The sequence below is a fragment of the Pterocles gutturalis genome, unplaced genomic scaffold (genome assembly GCF_000699245.1).
Source record: "Pterocles gutturalis isolate BGI_N339 unplaced genomic scaffold, ASM69924v1 scaffold23204, whole genome shotgun sequence".
NCBI classification, from domain to species: domain Eukaryota; kingdom Metazoa; phylum Chordata; class Aves; order Pterocliformes; family Pteroclidae; genus Pterocles; species Pterocles gutturalis.
The window spans coordinates 9,331-26,522 of NW_010131288.1; the positions used below are offsets into that span (position 1 = coordinate 9,331).

Consider the following 17,192-nt stretch of genomic DNA (forward strand, 5'->3'; position numbering starts at 1 on the left):
TGGACTTTTGTGGTTCATGTTTTGCTAATGTGAATAGACTTTCTTTCCACCTGGTACTGGACAGATACATTTTTATATAAAGTATCAAAACTTTCTCTAATAATTCTAATTTTAAAACTTTGTTATGTATCTGGTAATTATGCAATAGGAAATGTTCAAGGCATCAGCTTGGTTAAGTCCTAGCTTTTTTTGAACCAGTGAGAGCTGTTCGCTTGAAAGATTTGGAGGTTTACTACATGTAAAGTGTTGGCTAGTGATTTGGCAGTAGGAGAAGTCATTTTCAGATTGCAGAAAGGAGTATTTGCTCTAAGTGGAGTCCCACAATATGAAAATATAAACATATAATAAAATGTGATAGGGCTCTTTTTAAGGAGGAACAATTGTTGCAATTTCAAAAAGATCTTTTGGTTGCTTTTTAACAAAAAATAATTGAAATTCCTGAAAGTTCTGGAAACTTTAAATTTGGAACTTTGAATTAAAAATGTTTTAAGAGCTCCAGTGTTGAAATACTTCTATGAAGCTGTTGCTATACGTTTAGACTGTTTTATGTTTGTGCTACTGCTGATGATAGAGAAGTACTTCCTTTATCCACTTCTTGTTACGTGTTTCTGCCTTCTCCCTTTGTGCTTAGTCTGGTGCTTGGCCATATGATCAGCTTGTTTAGAAAGCTGGTGGGACTACACGTTGGCCCACACTGCAGAATTGGTACCTTCTGCATTGTCAGCTGAACTGGTGGTGGTTAGATGTAGTAAAACATCAGTGAGTATATTCACATGGTCTTTCAAAATCAAATGTGTTTTCTTTTTTCCTGCACTTAAAAAGAAATGAGATGTCCTTGCCCATGCTTTGAAGCCATTATAAACCTTATCTTTGTCATCCTCTGGCAATGAGCTGGAGGAAGTAAATCCTCCCTGTAAACTGTGCTAGCCGTTGTTACCTAGTTTCTGGTTAACTTCAATGATATGTAGTCACTGCACTTGTACTCCACACAGAGACAGAGATAATTTATGTTTGCATTCAGAGAGCATTTTTGGGATTATATCAAATCTGCTTGCTGCCATCAGCATGTCTGGTTAAAGACTGCTCCCTGTCACATCAGACCGAATGTTATTTTCAAGAAGGACCAACATATTTATTTTGAAGGTTGCAGAGAGTAGATCACTACTAAGAGCTCAGATTCAGTCTTTGTTCTCTATTTTTAGAGATGTATACAAGGGGAAGAAGAAAAAAAATCTTATCAGTTTTCAGGAAAAGGAGCAATATTTGCACCTTTGAGGTACATGAGCAAGCTTTGAAATTTCCAAACAAAGAATGGCTGGTATAAGCATAACATAGAGCAAATGAATGACTCTCTATTCAGGGAACTCCTTACTGTAGCTAGATTCCTATGTATTGCCTCTCAAGAAGGTGCTGACTTTGTCACTGAAGACCAGATTTTGGAAGTTTGCATTAATTGATCTTACAGCTGCAATTCAGACCAAACGGTAGTTAGCAAATCCTTTATTTCTGACAAGTCAGAAAATGTTGCCTTTTGTTTGTGAACAGTGTCCTACATATAATAATACCTGTCTGTGTCACTTGGAGGCTGAGCTGTTGCTGTGTTTTGTAGTATGAATAAACAGAAGGTGTGTCTGGTATGAAATGCAAAGAATGCTCAGTGCGTCTGAGTGGTAGTTAACAGTTGTGGCTCCAGTTTTTGTGTAATAGATGTGTAAGGATTTTATCTGCTGTAATACAGCTGAAGTTACTTGGGCAAGGCTCACTGAGGCTCAAAGGCGGCTTTTGATGAAGGTGCTAATCTATTTTAGAGAAAATTTGTCTGGAATAAAGGCAGGTGTTTAATGGCACAGAATGTGGGGTTGTTTTTTTGGGTTTTTTTTTGGTTTTTTTGGGGTTGTTTTTTTTTTTGAGAGGTGTACTGGCAGAAGAGCTGTAGTATAGTTATCAGGTTTTTTTTAAGTGTAAATGTCAAGTCACATTGTTATCCATTGCACCACAAGCATTACAGGTGTAGTAAGCACATCCTTTCACTAGATGGCAGAGAGATGCCTTCCACCCCCCAGAGATTTAATTTTAAATTAGATCAAGTAGGGGCTCACTACTACCAAAGAACACAAACCTCTCCATCAGAATATTGTGGTACTTTTTGATTAAATTGTAATACATCAGAACTTGAAGGGTCAAAGAACAGAAACTGATGATAAAGAGAATACTGTTTTTTTCCAGAGAATGTTAAAAGTGTATTTTCATTGAAACATAGCAGAATTAAATCTGCTTTGTGTGAATTTCTGTGCAAATGGATTTAGAAAATGCAGATTTATACTAAAATTCTTACATCATGGTAAGGAAGTTGCACATACCCATGTACTTATTATAAATGAAGCTAAAAATTAATCTGCAAAATGTCTTTTTTTATACTACTCCTTAACTATTCTTTTAGTATTTGATCTGAATTCCAGGTTGCAGCACTTGTGTGGGTAAAATGGCAGAACTTTTGTAATTCTTGTTGGTTAATCTTTTGCCACTTGCTTTCTTAAAGGATTACGAGGATTTGTCCTACTGTGAGTAATACTTTCTGTAGATAATATTGCATGCCTATTTACAGTTGGTTTTTTTCATCTTCAGGACTGATGGCAAAGGAGTAAACCAACATGGCAGCTATGGTCCCACCTGTGAAGCTGAAATGGCTTGAACATCTAAACAGCTCCTGGATCACAGAAGACAGTGAATCTATTGCAACAAGAGAGGGAGTTTCTCTCTTGTATGCTAAGTTAGTCAGCAATAAAGAAGTAGTGCCATTGCCCCAGCAGGTTCTGTGCCTCAAAGGACCCCAGTTACCAGATTTTGAGCGGGAATCTCTATCTAGTGATGAACAGGACCACTACTTGGATGCCCTTCTTAGCAGCCAGCTGGCACTGGCGAAGATGGTATGCTCAGACTCTCCATTTGCTGGAGCGCTTCGAAAACGTCTCCTTGTGTTGCAGCGTGTCTTCTATGCACTTTCTAATAAATATCATGATAAGGGTAAGGTGAAACAACAGCAGCATTCACCAGAAAGCAGTTCCGGATCAACAGATGTGCATTCTGTCAGTGAACGTCCCAGGTCAAGTACAGATGCACTCATAGAAATGGGGGTTCGGACTGGATTAAGCTTGTTATTTGCACTGCTAAGGCAAAGTTGGATGATGCCTGTGTCAGGACCTGGCCTCAGTCTTTGCAATGATGTTATCCATACTGCAATAGAAGTCGTGAGCTCTTTACCACCTTTATCTTTGGCAAATGAAAGCAAGATTCCACCAATGGGATTGGACTGTTTATCACAAGTAACAACGTTTCTTAAAGGAGTAACAATTCCAAACTCTGGGGCAGACACTTTAGGTCGTAGATTAGCTTCTGAATTGCTGCTTGGTTTGGCTGCCCAACGAGGTTCCTTGCGATATCTTCTTGAATGGATAGAAATGGCTTTAGGTGCTTCAGCTGTAGTAAACACCATGGAGAAAAGCAAATTGCTGCAAAGTCCAGAAGGGATGATCAGCTTTGATTGCTTTATGAGTATATTAACACAGATGCGGCGATCTTTGGTAGGTATAGCAGCTTTGATTTTTCTACATTGCAAATGTAGTTGCACACTTAACTTTAAATAGTTTCTCAATGCTGAAGCCCATTTTAGTGAATAGTTTGTTTAATGTTAAAAAGGATGGGAGTTTTTTGTGTGAAATATTTTTTTCAGTATTTTCTTTGCTTCCCACTGTCTCTGTCTCATCCTCCCTGCCCACCCATTTCCTCATAAGTAAAGGAGATGAAACAGCAAAGCAATCACTGTGTTGTCACTTTTGACATTACACCCCTAACTTCAGGAAAAGAATCAAGGACGGGATGTGCTTGATCCACTTGCATTTTACATTAATTTCATAGCAAAAAAGTCAGAAAGTATGGAACTGGTTTTTAGGCTTGCTTTGCTGAATTTCCTTAGAATTCAAAGTTTTGCAATGTGCCTTGTTTCCTGATAAAAGTTATTTCTATTGAACATTCCTGAAAAAACTGGATCTCTGCTTATCCGTCTTTGGAGAATCAGTAAGATTTGACATGTTTAGCGTTTTTACTACTGCTTAGAAATTGGTGCGATAAGAAAATCAGCTAAAAAATTGTTTGGAAGTATGGTACACTGCTTTGTATGTTGAGAGCTTACTTCTGGTCCTAGATGAATATCCTTTTTAAATTTATGAATTTATTGCACAATATGCAATCAGAAGCTGTGGCAAGCTTCTGCCTCATATGCTCAGACTGAAACAGGGAAGGACTTTTTCCCTGAAGTGTTCTTTCTTTTTTCTCCTCTCAGACTTGTAATGCTTGCTAATAAACATGAATTTTAAAAACTAAAAAATTTAAAGAACGGGTACAATGAGAAGAGCATGGCAGTGGCAGGATCTAAATGGGTTTGAATGTCCTGATGGGCAACTTTATTTGTTGTTGGTTTTGGACTAGATGTAAAATTAGAGTCCAAAATATGGAGGATACGTAAACACAAAAATAATTATGATTATTCATTTTAAAATTAAATAAGAAACACTTTAAACACAAGTGCCTTGCATTTCAGAACAAAACAGTATTAGGATGACTTAACTCTAAACCCAGGTATTTTCACAAAAAGGAATAAACAAGAATGTTTTACTAGCACTTGTCACCTTTTTGTTATCCTGAAGTGTATGCAGATATCAGAGCTCAGGGGAGAAAGGTAGTTTGGTTATGCTTGTAGAAGGAGCATTTAATTTTGCTTAACTGTAAGAAAAAAACCATAATGTATTTTGTACAGGTGCACTGTTGCTGTATGGAAGTATTTTTTCTCATAATAACAACATGTAAAAATTGTAGGGATCATCTGCGGATCGAAGTCAATGGAGAGAGCCAACTAGAACGTCTGATGGCTTATGTTCTCTTTATGAGGCAGCTCTGTGTTTGTTTGAAGAGGTATGTCTTGAAACGAACCTTGACTTTAAGGTAATTGTAGTTTACTTCCCCCTCCCATATCTGATTGGTGTGTGCGTGTGGGTATGGTCCAGTCTCTGCTGAGTTACTCTTGAGTAGAAAGCGGCAAAAAAAGGGGAAAAACAAAGACGTAGAGAAACAAAGTGATTTGGGCAAGCTGATGATATGGTGATGGATGATGTGTGTTTTAGGCAGAGAATCATACTGAGGGGAAATTAAAGTTGCCTTCAGCATTGTGACCATATGGAAATAAGTGAAAATGCTACTGTGTAATAAATCTGTCGTTTAAATAGGTTTGTCGAATGGCATCAGACTATTCAAGAACATGTGCCAGCCCTGACAGCATTCAAACGGGTGATGCTCCCCTTGTTTCTGAGACCTGTGAAGTGTATGTTTGGGGTAGCAACAGCAGTCATCAGCTGGTAGAAGGAACTCAAGAGAAAATACTTCAACCCAAGCTTGCTCCAAGTTTTTCTGATGCGCAGACGGTGAGTGACATTTATAGTGGTATGTTGTCTAACATTTAACAGCTTCATAGTTATAGTATGAAATTGGAAAATACTTTATTTCTGAGTGTCAAGTTGTAATGGAGCTATGATGCTCAGAACTAATCACACAAGTTCTTTTACTGAAAGTATCCCACTGCTTTTATAGAAACTTGGAAAAAACATTGTATTTTTTTTTTAATGACACACACGGTTCAATATCCACGTAACAAGAATGATTGAATTATCGAAGGAAAAGCTAGACGAACATTCAAGTTGGATTATTTTAAACTGTAGTTATCCTCTCAGTCATACTGCAGCATGATCCTTATGGGTCCCTTCCAACTGGAGATATTCTCTGATTTAACTTGCTATGAAATGCATCTGCAGAGATGAATTTTGTTGCCTGTAGTTATTTTTTCTTTTTACTGTTGTTTAACAGGTATCTTTACTACTCAGTCTTCTTTTCCGTTGGTGGTTTTCACACCAAGGTTGCCTCCTTTAAAAGTCCAAACTGGGCTAACTGCTGGCACAGCAACCTTAATTAGCTTTGTGAAAATCAATGTACAGTATGCTCTTTCTGCTCTCAGTCACAGATTTTTAGCATTTGGCCTATTTCTGTAATGTTACTTCTTGGTACTGGTTAAAATTAAGCAAAACCTGCATTGCTTTGTCAAGCTGTTACTTTATGTTTTTAATCTTGAGAAATTAAGATGTCTTCAAATTCTGTCCATTTCCATCCATGAGTCTTGGCGATCTGAAGGCAGCCCGAGTTCTGTAGTCTATAGAAGAGATGCAAATAAATAAATTAGATTAATCACTATTTACATCCTTTACCTCAGTAAAATAGATTTACTCAAAATATTTTTTGAGAATCTGAATTTTACTACTTGCTGAAGTCCAGATTCTCCTTAATTTTTACATCATGTTATATGAAAAGGTTATGTAAAGAAACCTGACATTCTGTTTACAAATACAGACTTCTAGACCTATATGTGAATTTTACATTTATCTAATCTTTTTCGCTGTTTTAACCTTTTTGTTTATAGATTGAAGCTGGACAATATTGTACTTTTGTTATTTCTACGGATGGTTCTGTTAGAGCCTGTGGTAAAGGCAGCTATGGGAGACTAGGACTGGGTGACTCCAATAATCAGTCCACATTGAAAAAACTGACTTTTGAGCCTCATAGGTCTATTAAAAAAGTATCATCTTCAAAAGGATCTGATGGTCACACTTTAGCATTTACAACAGAAGGGGAAGTCTTCAGCTGGGGCGACGGTGACTATGGAAAACTGGGACATGGAAATAGTTCAACTCAGAAATATCCCAAACTTATTCAGGGTCCTCTGCAAGGAAAGGTATGTTTTGTTTAGCAGAACACCTGTTTTTGTTCTGTTCAGTTGTGATGTTGTGTAAAATTTGAAATATCTGAAATCTTAAGAAAAAGTTCTGTGTTTTATCTAAGCTTCTCTTTGAAGCTGGGTTTGCTTTCAGCGAAGGGCTAAAACTTGCAGTTGCCGTTAGGCGTGTGATTTGAACAATGGCATTGTCAGTAAAACTTCTCATAGTCTTAAGAGTGAAATTTGGTCATGTGCTTTTGCTGAACTGCGGTCACATTCCAGGAGAGACAGTTGCTTTTGTTAGCTGTAACATTAGGACTTCTTGTATACAACTTTTTAGTGACTTCATTTGAAAAGTGGCTTAGTATTGCCCTAAAAGGCCTTCTCTTCCCTACCTGTGTGTGTTTTGGCCAGCGTTTTAAACATCCACCTATGCTTCTTTTTGCTGCTGTAAGACTAGGATATCATTATGTTAAATTTGCTTGATAAATCATGACCATTATAAAAATATATAAACTTGTCTCTTTGTGTACTGATTTCCACTTACCAAATACTAAATAGAAAAGATTGCAAAGACTAATTTATGTCTGTACTTGCTCCACACGAGTCAACAAGTCGATGTACATAGACTGCTTCTGAAACTTGACTTTCATAAGCTTACAAACTTCCTATTCAATTTGTATAAAAATTTGAATTTTATTTTTGCATGTAATGTAGGTTGTTGTGTGTGTATCAGCTGGATACAGACATAGCGCTGCTGTTACAGAAGATGGAGAGCTGTATACATGGGGAGAAGGAGACTTTGGAAGATTAGGTAATTTTAAAATTTCATGAGATGCTTTTGGAAGAATTCCTGTGTCTGGTAATGATACCAGATCTACTTGCCTTGTTTTCTTGTCTACTCTGAGTACACATACACATGCACACACGGACTCAGGTGTGTGTATATAGGGATTGTATTAAAACTAGTGCAGAGATGCAGTTAATTTTACAAAGGTTCTATTTTAAAAATTTTTCTTTATAGGAAAAACTGCCTTCATTCATTCATAGGACTATACATGATTCCCCCTGCCACTTAAATGTAAACAGTAGACATTTTAAATAAAGTGGAATTCTAGATAAACATGGTCTAGTGATGTTGGGTTGGTTCTTTGATGAGTCATTAATAGCTGGCTAATGATGGGTCTGATTCTAATGTGATACTTGACATAAAGTTTGCCAGAATGGCTTAATGTCATTTTACCTTAATATGTATAACTAGTTAAATTTAACTGAAATGAAAACACAATATTTCTATTTGCTAAAAGTTCATTTGTCGGTTTCATCATCTTTGCTGTCCAGCTGGTACGCCTAGTATAAAACCACCCTGCTTAAGCAGGTTCAGTTGAACCAACAGATTTTGCATAGAAAATTGCTTCAAGTTGGGTTTCAGTTCCTTTGTGCTGTCTTTGCTTTGAATGTCATGATTGCTGAGTAGAGTGGTGAAAGCAAGTAACTGACAGCAGAAGGTGAGGACAGTGTTTTACAACTTAAACTGTGACAGTTTTTCAAGGTAATCAGTTGAAGTGCTGGGCCTATCCCTGCTGTTAAGAAAAGAACACTGGGTTGGAGGTTTGACCTCCAGTTTTGGGGGGAATTGTGGAAATGTTCTCATTGACTTTTGGGTTAGTGTGAGGGCTTTACGTGATTTGGGGAGCTTGGAGTGTGCAATGGTGAGTTCCAGTGTGCTGTTAAAAAGTGGTGTTTAATTAGGTCGTAGGAACTTGCTCACATTTTATCAGTTATGAATACCATGTGGTATTCTTTCCCCATTTTTCTTCTCTATCTGCAGAATTTTCATAGCTTATTAGACATTTAACTCATGCTTATTATGAAGTAGATGATACTGGAATGTACTCTGCTTCTGCAGAAGGGACCAGTTAGAATTGTGACTGTCTAAAACTAACTAATTTACTGGGTTTATTTCTTTGTAAAGTATATATGCTTTTAATGACAGTAGTAAGAGTGTGCCCTTATTTTATTTTCCTCATGCTGTTCAGGCTACGTGCTGCCTGATATTAGGTAGTGTAGCTACCTAATCAACTAGTATTAAAGGTAGTTGTACTAGTAATTCTCTTTATTTCTTTTAAACTACGTAGAAAAGTCCTATGATTTAGTGGCAGTAAGGTATGAACAAGTGTTCTGGAGTGTATCTTAAAAAAATTAAATGTTTATTAACCTTACTACACATCTCTTCCAAACCTTACTACAAATCTTTCCAAAAGGTGGGCAAAAATTATGATTTGTGATAATTACAATGTGTATGGGTTTTGTGAAGTCTTACTGAAATTACAAACCATAAACAGAACTTAAATCTTCACAAAAAGAAAATGTCTTTTTCTTTCTTCCTTAGGTCATGGTGACAGCAACAGCCGCAACATTCCAACTTTAGTAAAAGATATTAGCAACGTAGGAGAGGTTTCCTGTGGCAGTTCACACACAATAGCTCTGTCCAAAGATGGGAGAACAGTATGGTCATTTGGAGGAGGAGATAATGGTAGGTAAAACCAATATTTTGGTAGTAATTTTTGTCTTATTCCATCTACCTCACGACCTCAGTGCTCCTTGCATTTTGGGTTTATTTGTAATTTGGTAGCTGTTCAGCAAAAGGATTTTAGTAAAATCTAAATACAATGTTTGAAGTTTAACTTCAAGATTACAGACTTTAAAAAGAGATTATCAGAAGGATGAGGGGTTTCATAGAGCAGAAAGCTGAATGAATGCATAAACAATTCTGGAAAAAATGCTTTGCTGATAACTTTCAAATAAACTCACTTATTAATATGGCAATAACTGTATTCATGTATTGGAAACTGTTGCATTCAAAGTGCTTCTTGAAGAAACATCTCCCATCTCAAGAATGAAGGGTTTCTAAGCTTCGTTGCTGGTAGATGCTTTGTCAAACACAGAATCATTAATTTTCTACTATTATTGTATTTAAATAAATTTGGTTATGCTCCTAGGTAAAAATTAAAACTTGGATTAAAATTACTGTATTATTGCTTCCTAGCCTGGTGTGAGAAGAGAGGAAAATGCAGACTACAGAAATCTCATAATCAAATTAGTGGTTAATAGAACTGGGTAGGAATTTGAATTTAATTTGAAAGCTAGCCCTGACGTGCTCACATAGAATTATTCCCACTCTTCTGTCTTCCTCTTTCTGTAATTTCAGTTGAAAAATCAGTTTTTAACAAGACAGGTTTCTTAACCTTCACAAAGTATTGGAGTTTGCTCTTCTGTTTCGGTAAATTATAAAAAAATTTGGCTTTTGGATATTAATAATGTGGTACTAAAATATTGTTGTAGGAAGGCTAAGCCAACATGAATCAAAGCATTAATAACCTTTGTAGAAATTGTCAGTCTTTGTAATATATTTCACATTTGATTTTATTTTTTTTCCTTCCTTTTGAGGAATGTTTTTCTGTCAACACACTGACATGATCTAGTGACAGTCCATGTTTTTGAGGTCATGAATTGAAAATGGTGAAGTTGTGGAGACGAATAGCTGTTTTCAAGAGAAACTTAAAGGAGGAATAAGGGAGTAAATATATTACTTACACAAACGCACGTAGCTGTTAGGAAAAAAGTTGGGTTTTTTTCAAGTCACTTTATAAAGTAGGAGAGAGAAATTTTTATATATTTTTTTGCCAAACATGAAAAGGTTTAGTGCTTTAGAAGGCATTAGCAATTAAACAGCAGGTGATGAATAGTGTAGATATATGGAATAAATGTTTCACTTTTTAAATACACTATAATAAATATATATTTTTTCTGAAGTCCATAATTACTGCAATTGAAAGAAAATAGATTTTATAAAAATTGTAATATGTTTTAATTTTAACAATATGCCCTGACATTTTTGGAAATCCAAAAAGAATTTTTTTGGGGTCTTCTGATTCTTGTAGTTTATGTGATGAAAATACCATCTACTTGTGTTTCTGTTTCCTCCTTTTGTAGGTAAACTTGGTCATGGTGATACAAATAGAGTATATAAACCTAAAGTTATAGAAGCCTTGCAAGGAATGTTTATTCGAAAAGTTTGTGCTGGGAGCCAGTCTTCACTTGCCTTGACATCAACAGGGCAGGTAGGCAAAAACAAGGTTTCACTCAAATGATGAAAGTTGGTGAAGATGTGGATTCATTATTTCAGCGTTTATTATTTTGACTGTTGAGAAAATATTTAGCTAATTCTTAAATGTCAGTAAAGTTCTTGTGACTAAAGTACTGAGTTTCTAATTCACTAGAAGAATTCAAAATGTGCTGAAGAGACATGTAAAAGTAGACTTTTTCAAGAGTCTTGCTTAGCCTCAGAAGATGAGTTATTTTTAGGTTAATAAGCATGTGAAGACCAAACTGGATTCAGGAAGAAAAGTGGGCTCTGGAAGCAAAAAGCAGTAAAGTGCTTGTATGCATTAACCAAGTCAGGAGGTTAAGTGATTTAATAGGTTTTTTTAAATGTACATGTATTTTAGAATATAGATGTTAATTGAAGATTTTATTCCTAGTCTGAAAAATCTCAGGAGCTCAAGGAGATAAATGTTTAGGTGGTAAATGAGGGCCCCTACTGACATAATGTGTGTACGTGTAATACAAGAAGCATTTCTACACGTGTAACCTAACTGACCTGCCACCCTCACTCCACTGTGGTTCAAAGGCAATGGGCTTTCAAAGTATGGATCAGGAGTGTTGAAGTTTCTTTTCTTGCAACAGCCTCCCCATTGATGCGCTTTGTGGCTGGTGATGTGAGAGGCTGGGTGGAAGAAATGTGGGTTATATGAAATGTATGTTAGGGTCATGAAAGTACTGCGCATGAGTTGCAATTAACATGCAAGTGGTTATCTGATATGTCGTTTGTTTGTGGTCCCCAGTAACACACATTTGACAGGCTGATATTTTGTGGTTTGTTTGCTCTAGGTTTATGCGTGGGGCTGCGGTGCATGCCTTGGCTGCGGCTCTTCAGAGGCCACTGCTCTCAGACCTAAGCTTATTGAAGAACTGGCTGCTACAAGAATAGTTGATATTTCAATTGGTGACAGCCACTGTTTGGCACTTTCTCATGGTAAAAAGAAAAAGGTGTAAAAACACATGATCTTCCTCTTGATCAAGAGCAATTGTGTCTCAGGTTTTGTTTTCTGCTTTATTTATGTTTATAGATAATGAAGTTTATGCTTGGGGTAACAATTCAATGGGACAGTGTGGTCAGGGAAACTCCACTGGTCCCATTACTAAACCGAAGAAAGTAAGTGGTTTAGACGGAGTTGCAATTCAACAAGGAACATCCCATAGCCTTGCCTGGACAGCTCTTCCAAGGGACAGGTAACAATGACATTGGGGGACAGTTATAAATATTTTTTTATACAAGTCCACTTTGGGATACATGTAACTCTTTCTTGAAGGTGTTAATCACATCGTGTGCTTCAAGTATTCTGCTTGTAATGTTTTGGACTGGAGAGTCTTTTTGTCTTGTCTCCTCTGTCCTCTTTCTCTTCCTCACTTTCCTCCTCTTCTTTCTTCTTTTTAAACTGTTACAGATTACAAGTGAACATATAGCAGCACCAAGGATTTGGATATTAGTTCTTTGTATATGATGTTTTCTTCTGCTGTTAGACAGAAATTACCTCTGTTTACTAAAAATCAACAAGTTAGGCAGTGGGAGGAGGAACAGCTCGTTTTGTTTTTTTTTTTTGCTTCTGACAGGAGTTTTTTTACGGCTTAGGCAGTTTCCTTTAGTGTAACAAGGAGTAAACTAAGCACAAGACTTTGGGAAATAGGGAAGTTTAGACAAATTACTGATGTGGATTTAAACATCGTAACATATTTCTGGATGGTTACATGTTAACCTGAACTAAAAACAGGTACCTAAATAAATAGTTTGGTTATTAATATACAATAACTGAAATAATACTTTGTTACACCAAAGACTTGAGCAAGTGATTGAAGTGACCAGTAAGCTTGATGTTTATATATGGACTGAACACAAAGGAATAGGAAAACTTAATATAGATAATAAGATAATTCAGTAAGAATTTAAAATGCTCTGTTTTAAAGGCAGCTCAGTTATAGAAATCAGTTAAGGAAATAGTGAGACTCAAAAGTGCTAAGTGGTACTACCTCTTTTTAGTTCTCTTTACACTGTATCAAAGTTTCTTTATGATCCAGCATTTGTACTAAAAACAGCTTTCTGATACTGGTTAGCTTTTGCACAAATCAGGTTAAATACATATAGGTTTATATTTATGGTATTGTAGGTGGTTTTGTTCATAAATGAAGAGTGATTTGTAAAGATGTTTACAGAAAAGAGAGCAGAAAATACCTTCGAGGATCAGGAAGTCAGGCTGCCTCAATCATGTTAGTTTGTCCTAACAAAAAATTGGTTCAGCAAGTGTATACTCAACCTACTTAAACCGTTTGTTTATTAAAGCAGTTGGAATATTTTCAGTTGTTAACTTATTTTGATGTTTGATTCCAGGCAAGTTGTGGCATGGCACAGACCCTATTGCGTAGACCTTGAAGAAAGTACTTTTTCGCATCTTCGTTCTTTTCTTGAGCACTACTGCGACAAAATTAACAGTGAAATTCCCCCTCTTCCTTTTCCTTCATCAAGGTATATACAGCATATGCATGTTACAGGTTTTTATAAACTGTTTTCTTTACAGCAGTGGTGTGTGGCTTAGTTCTGGTCAGTCTTTTTTTTAACAAGCCTAAGTCTGGTTGATTTGCTCTTTCAGGTGCTGTTTGTTTATATAACAAAGGAGCTTTTCAGTGCCTCAAAAGTAGCTGGATCTTTTGTCTGGAATTTATTTTAATTATGCACTGAATTAAATATTTTCTTTCAGAGTTATCCTCTAAACTACATTTTTCTGTATAGTTGAAGTGCATTTACAATTTCTGTACATTATTTCTGCTTTGTAAGTTTTTTCTCCTGTAACCAGTTTGGATGCTTACTGCCTCTAATCTACTGATAAGCCTAGGCAAAAAATCCTGTTCAGGTAATAATCCATTAATCCATATGTTCAGTTATTGACTAACATGTAGATGGTGCTCAGACCAGGAGATGTATATTTGCCATTGCGTTTCGAGTTGGGTCTGATAAAACTGTTTCTGTCTAAGGAATTAGGAGATTTTTCTACAAAGGTTTTTAGCTTGTGAGGGTGGGCTCTTCTCTTCTTGCAGCTCAAGGTCTCTGATCACCTCTGGAGGAATAGAAATTATTCAGAATGCATGAAATACATTTTAAAATGTCATATGTGACATTTGTCATATGTGTCTGTTGTTCAGGTTATGTCTAGTAGCATAACTGTTTTCCATCTGAATGAATAAAATGAGAAGGGCAGTTTGATTTCTTTCAGGAACTGATTTGTCTATGAAACTTTGTAATGAGGCATAGTATTACAGTTAGAGCAGATTGCTTCTGGTACAGACAGAGGTTAGTAGTGGACAGTTTGGGATATTTTGTAATCAGTTCCATGTGGGTTGGTTTATGGGTTTGGTTTTTTTTAAAGATAAGATATTCCATTAGTTTTCAAAATGTAAGCTGCTTCTCACAAATGTGAGATTCATAGACATGAAATGTCACTTAAATTTGAAATAGATATGCAAGAAGCATTTTCCCTGCTTTGGATTTGGGGAACCTTTATGCATTTACATAAACTTGTCTTTTCTGGAAGGTGTTCCAGAAAATGAAATGCAACAAAACTAAGCGTATCTGGATAATGCCATGTTGACTAAAGCAGCATCTTGACAAATCATCAGTAATTGTTATTATAGCTTCCAGATTTGAGTCTTTTCACCATAGGTGACATTTTAAATGTATTGCTATAAAATACGAAAGCATGGATGTTTCCTCACTGATGTTTATGAAAAACACTATAAATATCAAAGATCCTTATGAACCTTTTGTCCTTGCTGCAAAGTTTTTCAAAAGTTTTTTTTTTTAAAAAGTCTAGAAATTAAATCCTGACTTTTCATTTTTAATCCTATTGTTGTACTCCTAAATCTTCTGAGAGAAGATTTACATTTATTACTACTTAAAAGGTTTATTTTTTTTCCTTTATATGATGAGTATAAAGGAAAAAAAATCTGTCTGCTTGTGTATTTTGGGAATATTTTGCCTCCTAATTCTTGGGACTACTTTTCTAAACTGAATGCCTCTTGGAACCATTTTACACAAAGGCGCTTTTCTCTGTTCTGGTTTTGGTTTTTGTTCTTTTAAGCAGATTGGCAGTAGGTTGTCAGAGGAGTTTCTTTCAAGTCCCAGATGTAATTTCCTTATCTTTCTGGGATGCAAAATCAAATCAGAGTTGAAAGCTTAGTGCACAAATAAGTGAAAGGGAGTAAGGCTAATAACCTGAGAGATTAACAGGGATGTATTTCTTTTTACAGGGAACATCACAATTTTCTTAAATTATGTTTGAAGCTGCTTTCTAATCATCTTGCACTTGCACTGGCTGGAGGCGTAGCTACTAGCATTCTTGGACGGCAAGCTGGGCCTCTTCGAAATTTGTTGTTTAGACTCATGGACTCTTCTGTCCCTGATGAAATTCAGGAAGTAAGTGGTGCTTTGTTGTTTACATGTGAAAATTCTACTACTCTCTTCTTTCTGTCTTTGACTGTGTAATTAAAGATTTCTCTCACTTTAACTTGGCATTCTGATGAACATGATTCTGACTTACCAGTTTCACTCATTCAAGTTAACGAATTTAATCACCATCACTGTTTAATGATCTGAAAGCAGAGGAGAATGTTTGCATGAGAATTTGAAAAAGCTGCTTTTATTTTGTAACATTTTAATTATTATTGCTTGTAATAATGAGCCTAAAACATTAATATTGTGGATTGAGTAACTAACTTCTTTGAGTATCTTCTAAGATGGCACTTTTACAGAAAATAGTGATTTAGAAGTAACTTGTTAATGTTTTGACAATATGTTGGTCTCATTTTACTGCTTCAGTATGCTGCATATCTTTGCATTACAGGAAAAAAAAGATTAATCTGCTATTGTATGATAGAATTCAGATGGCAAATGAAATTAAGTGGATGTTTGTGAGAGATGGTGTGAGATGTACTGTGTGTTTTAAAGGTACAGTTCAGTTGATGCTTTTTCCTCCCACTGAAAAAGTATTTTCTGCTACTCTAATTTTAGGTCGTAATTGAAACTCTGTCGGTAGGAGCAACTATGCTACTTCCTCCATTGCGAGAGAGAATGGAATTGCTACATTCTCTTCTACCGCAAGGTCCTGATAGATGGGAAAGCTTATCAAAAGGACAGGTAAGGTCAAGTAAAAATATGCCATGCTTTGAAAGTAGTTTTGTTTTGGTTTTTTTTTGCTAGAACAGTGAGGCGAGCCTCATTTGCAGAGTGCAGGCACGTTGTTGGTGAGATGTAGTACAAAAGCCAACTTAACAAAATCTGTAGCCTGGCTAAATCACAGTCTAGTGAGGTGAGGAGCACTAGATGTTTTCTCAAGTGCAGCTTGACTACAGAAAGGTTAGAAATTGTTGTATCTAGACAAGTTTAAAGGTTAGATATTTTTGAATGCTAGCCTGATTTAACGAGTCTTGGTCACAGAAAAGTAACTGTTTTCTGGGAAAAATACTTGTATAATGGTTTTCCTACATGGATTTCACCGTACTTTGAAAAGATGACTGGGATTTGCCTTTTTTTCCTTTTCTTTTTTGAATGTAAAGAACAAGAATTAATGCAAGTTAGGATTATCCTGTATCCTGCAAATGGAAGGAAAGAAATTCAAGGAACATCTGTTTTTATCCTTGAGGGCAGTAGGAACTGAAGCTTCAGCAGTACTCTCAGGTTAAAAAATGAGAGAAACTGTTACTCCATTCTGTATGCATAGGATCCTAGTCAAATCCTTTGTTTTATGAACTACAGAATAGACTGGTTTACACTGATGCTGAAACTATGAGGAAGAATCTTCTGATTCTAATTTTGTAAGGATTTCTGAAAATTAGTACCAGGACAAACTAAAACCCCCGATAATTACTAGGGTAGAGCAAGTTTAGTTTTTTCAGGAATCATAACCAGCAACAATGTGGAACAATAGTGAAAATGAAGGTCATTACTCTGTATCTCCCACTTCCCTTGGTCTAATATATGCTTGCCCTGCTTTTTACCCTTTTCCTTTTTCCAACGTGTGAATTAGAATAATTGCCCTTCCCCGCCCGATTCAGATAGCTGGAACAAACTGGAGAAAGCATTTGATCTACTGTCTACTCTCTCTCTCTTAATCTCAGGTTTTTACTAACTATGGTAATGTCATTTGATATATTTATCCATTCTCTAATACTACAAATCTGTAGAAAAAAAAGTTCGGATTTTTTGATA

The 17,192-nt window shown here is 36.0% G+C and overlaps 1 protein-coding gene across 1 annotated transcript in view; it reads left to right on the forward strand.

Moving 5' to 3' along the window:
• Positions 1–2,651: 2,651 nt before the first annotated feature.
• The window catches only part of LOC104466978 (probable E3 ubiquitin-protein ligase HERC1), a gene marked incomplete at its 3' end in the record, with an annotated part of 54,099 nt that continues 39,558 nt past the window's right edge, over positions 2,652–17,192 (forward strand). Inside the window, exons 1-12 of the mRNA XM_010080574.1 lie at positions 2,652–3,581; positions 4,873–4,968; positions 5,280–5,474; positions 6,521–6,832; positions 7,532–7,628; positions 9,207–9,350; positions 10,811–10,938; positions 11,768–11,912; positions 12,007–12,169; positions 13,323–13,457; positions 15,236–15,401; positions 15,996–16,121. Coding sequence (XP_010078876.1) covers positions 2,652–3,581; positions 4,873–4,968; positions 5,280–5,474; positions 6,521–6,832; positions 7,532–7,628; positions 9,207–9,350; positions 10,811–10,938; positions 11,768–11,912; positions 12,007–12,169; positions 13,323–13,457; positions 15,236–15,401; positions 15,996–16,121 — 2,637 coding nt within the window. The remainder of the gene's footprint in view (positions 3,582–4,872; positions 4,969–5,279; positions 5,475–6,520; positions 6,833–7,531; positions 7,629–9,206; positions 9,351–10,810; positions 10,939–11,767; positions 11,913–12,006; positions 12,170–13,322; positions 13,458–15,235; positions 15,402–15,995; positions 16,122–17,192) is intronic.